At 52.8% G+C, this 3835-nt stretch overlaps 1 protein-coding gene across 1 annotated transcript; it reads left to right on the top strand.

The window, feature by feature from the left end:
* Positions 1-1293: 1293 nt before the first annotated feature.
* On the top strand, positions 1294-2873 carry drd6b (dopamine receptor D6b). The gene has a single exon (XM_055646589.1). It carries the CDS (start codon positions 1319-1321, stop codon positions 2756-2758), a length of 1440 nt encoding a protein of 479 aa, XP_055502564.1. The 5' UTR covers positions 1294-1318; the 3' UTR covers positions 2759-2873.
* Positions 2874-3835: the final 962 nt, after the last annotated feature.

Genomic DNA, 3835 nt, shown 5'->3' with positions numbered 1-3835 from the left:
CATCGGCATGGTCTATTCTAGAGGTGGCATTGGCAGTCCGTGCTCCGGCGACGGCCGAGCAGTTCAACATCTCAATCTTACTTCACAGAATTGCCCTTCAAAGGTAAGGCAGCTACATCAGATCACCTGCACCATGGTGTTACTATTTACCATGTTCACGGCCATAACGCATCGAGCCTTTAGAATACTAGTCACTAGAAGACGGTACTTATTCAGCGTCCAAAAGTGTAGGAAGGAACTGCAGACGCTGGTTTAAACCGAAGACAGACACAAAAAGCTGGAGTAACTCAGCGGGTCAGACGGCATCTGCGGAGAAAAGATATAAGTGACGTTTCGGGTCTGAAGAAGGGTCTCGACACGAAACAGTCAGCTATTCCTTCTCTTCAGAGATGCTGCCTGTCCCGCTGAGTTACTCCAGATTTTTTGTGTATATCTTCAGTGTCCAATATGTGGTTAAGATGCAGAACGAGGTGTAAACAATATACACGTGTTATAAATTAATGTAGTTAGTATACGAGTTGATGCGCTTATACAGCGTGTGTTGCGCGGTTACATGTGGTTTCAAACACTGCACAAAGAAACATATAATGTAAGGTATTCTTGTATTACGGTTCAATTCTAATGTGGTTAATAAATAGAATGTAAAGCGCTCAGGTCACCTAAGGTGGCTATATTATTGTCGTTGGTGATTTTGCACGAATCGGTGGGCAGTGCATCAGTTTTAATCTTTGTTTTAATAACTCCAGTATCTCAGTTTCAATAGACAATAGGTGCAGGAGTAGGCCATTTGGCCCTTCGAGCCAGCACCGCCATTCAATGTGATCATGGCTGATCATCCCCAATCAGTACCCCGTTCCTGCCTTCTCCCCATATCCCCTGACTCCGCTATTTTAAGAGCCCTATCTAGCTCTCTCTTGCAAGCATCCAGAGAACCGGCCTCCACCGCCCTCTGAGGCAGAGAATTCCACAGACTCACAACTCTGTGAGAAAAAGTGTTCTCCGTTCTAAATGGCTTACTCCTTATTCTTAAACTGTTCTGGCCCCTGGTTCTGGTTTCCCCCAACATCGGGGACATGTTTCCTGCCTCTAGCGTGTCCAAGCCCTTAATAATCTTAAATGTTTCAATGAGATACCCTCTCATCCTTCTAAACTCCAGAGTGTGCAAGCCCAGCCGCTCCATTCTCTCAGCATAAGTTTCCTAATACCGATTTTATTTTTTCCGTTCTAGAAGTATTGTACCATCAGTTGGTGGCGATAAACCGCAACACGCGATGGACTACAGACAGAGTGAACCTTCCCCTACTTTGCTGTGCGGTTGATGGAACAGGCGATACGCGAACGCTCTTCCAGAAACCCAGGTCGACGTGATTCCTGCCAGAGGAATGTTTCTGCAGGTCGGGCAGCTGTAGACGAGTGTACCTGGTCTCAAACAGAACAAGGAGTCTGGATCTCCATGGGAAACGCTACCAACCACACTAGGATCTCCGGGGTGGTGGGACGGGAGTTGACCCTGCGGGCAGTGACCGGCTGTTTGCTGTTTCTACTCATTGTCTCTACTCTGCTGGGCAACACGCTGGTGTGCTTGGCCGTGATCAAGTTTAGGCACCTGCGCTCCAAAGTCACCAACTTCTTCGTCATCTCGCTGGCGGTGTCCGACCTGTTCGTGGCCGTGCTGGTGATGCCCTGGAAGGCACTGAGCCAGGTGGCCGGCTACTGGCTCTTCGGGTCGTTCTGCGACACCTGGATCGCCTTCGACATCATGTGTTCCACCGCGTCCATCCTCAACCTGTGCATCATCAGTTTGGACAGGTACTGGGCCATCGCCAGCCCCTTCAGGTACGAGCGTAAGATGACCCAGAGGGTGGCCTTCATTATGATCGGGGTGGCCTGGACACTCTCCATCCTCATCTCCTTCATCCCGGTGCAACTCAAGTGGCACAAGGCGGAGGTCGACTTGTTGCTGCTGTCCCCACAGCTGGACAACAACTGTGACTCCAGCCTGAACCGGACCTACGCCATCTCCTCGTCGCTCATCAGCTTTTACATCCCGGTAGTGATCATGCTGGCCACCTACACACGGATCTACCGCATAGCACAGACACAAATCCGCAGGATCTCCTCGCTGGAGAGGGCGGTGGAACATGCCCACAACTGCCACGACCACGCCGCCGACTGTCCCCACGAAGCGGCCCTCAAAACCTCCTTCAAGAAGGAGACCAAGGTGCTGAAGACACTGTCCATCATCATGGGGGTCTTCGTCTTTTGCTGGCTCCCGTTCTTCGTGCTGAACTGCATGGTGCCGTTCTGCGACCCGCAAGTGTCCAGCGGCTCCCGGCTACCCTGCGTCAGCGAGATCACCTTCAACATCTTCGTGTGGTTCGGCTGGGCCAACTCGTCCCTCAACCCGGTCATCTACGCCTTCAACGCTGACTTCAGGAAGGCGTTCTCCACCATCCTGGGCTGCGGCCGCTTCTGCCCCAGTAACGCGGTGGAGGCCGTCAATTTCAGCAACCAGCTGGTCTCCTACCACCACGACACCACCTTGCACAAGGACGCCACCGTCACCCTGGTCAACGGCAGCGCCCTGCCCAACCAGCTCAGCCAGCCCGAGGAACGAGAGCTGCCCTTCCACAAGGTCTCCAGCATCTCCTCGGACCACAGCCCCGGGGAGCAGGACAATGCGCACCTCCCCGGCGGCGTTCAATACGAGTGCGAGGCAGAGATCAGCCTGGACACCATCACCGCCATGTACCGCTGAGACCAACTCAGCCGCCGCTACACTGGCACCCACCGGCCACATTCACCATCTGAGAATAACCATTGCGCTGCCTGTCACGGTGTCACAGCGGTAGAGTTGCTGCCTTAAGCCCCTGTCCCACAGGAAACCTGAACGGAAATCTCTGGAGACCTTGCACCAAGGTTTCCGTGAGGTTCCCGGAGGTTTTGGTCACTCTCCCTAATAGTCGAAAGTGGTTTCCACGTAGTCGAGGCTTCTTCTATGTTCTTGCGATTATTTCAACAAAACCAGCCTCGACTAAAAATAGGTTGCGGTTTGGTCGAAGCCAGTGGAGTGGGGTCGCTATTTACTCTCAGACAATCGAAGGCAATCTCCTTCCACTGCCTGGCCATTTTGATTGGCTCATTTGAGTTTTCAGCAAAGATCCTGTAAGATCCTGTAGGATCTATGGTTTTCAGGACCTAGAAGATCCGCCGGAAGGTAAAATGCCCACTAACTTTATTAAACTTCTTAAAACTGTCTCCACTCTTGTCTCCACTCCTCCTTCTCTCTCCCCTTCTCTCTCCCCTTCTCTCTCTCCTTCTCTCTCTCCTTCTCTCTCTCCCTTCTCTCCCCCATTCTCTCTCCCCTTCTCTCTCCCCCTCTCTCTCCCCTTCTCTCTCCCCTTCTCTCTACCCTTCTACATTTTCTCTCTCCCTACACTTTCTCTTTCTCTCCCTTCTCTCTCTCTCTCCCTTCTATCTCTCTCTCCTTCTCTCTCTTCTTCCCTTCTCTCCCCCTTCTCTCTCCCCTTCTCTCCCCTTCTCTCTCCCCTTCTCTCTCCCCTTCTCTCTCCCCTTCTCTCTCCCCCTCTTTCTCTCTCTCCCTACCCTCTCTCTCTCGTTCCCTCTCTTCCCTATACCTTCTCTCTCCCCTTCTCTCTCTCCCTTCTCTCTTCCCCCCTTCTCTCCTCCTTCTCTCTTCTCTCCCCTTCTCTCTCCCCTTCTCTCTCCCCCTCTCTCCCCCCCTCGCTCCCCCTCTCTCTCCCCCCTCTCTCTCTCCCCTCTCCCTCTCTCTCTCCCCCTCTCTCTCCCCTTCTCTCCCCCCTTCTCTCTCCCT

Source organism: Leucoraja erinacea, chromosome 15 (assembly GCF_028641065.1).
Source record: "Leucoraja erinacea ecotype New England chromosome 15, Leri_hhj_1, whole genome shotgun sequence".
Taxonomy (NCBI): Eukaryota; Metazoa; Chordata; class Chondrichthyes; order Rajiformes; family Rajidae; genus Leucoraja; species Leucoraja erinaceus.
Note: the sequence above shows the minus strand (reverse complement) of the source record. Positions and strands in the feature narration are given on the sequence as shown.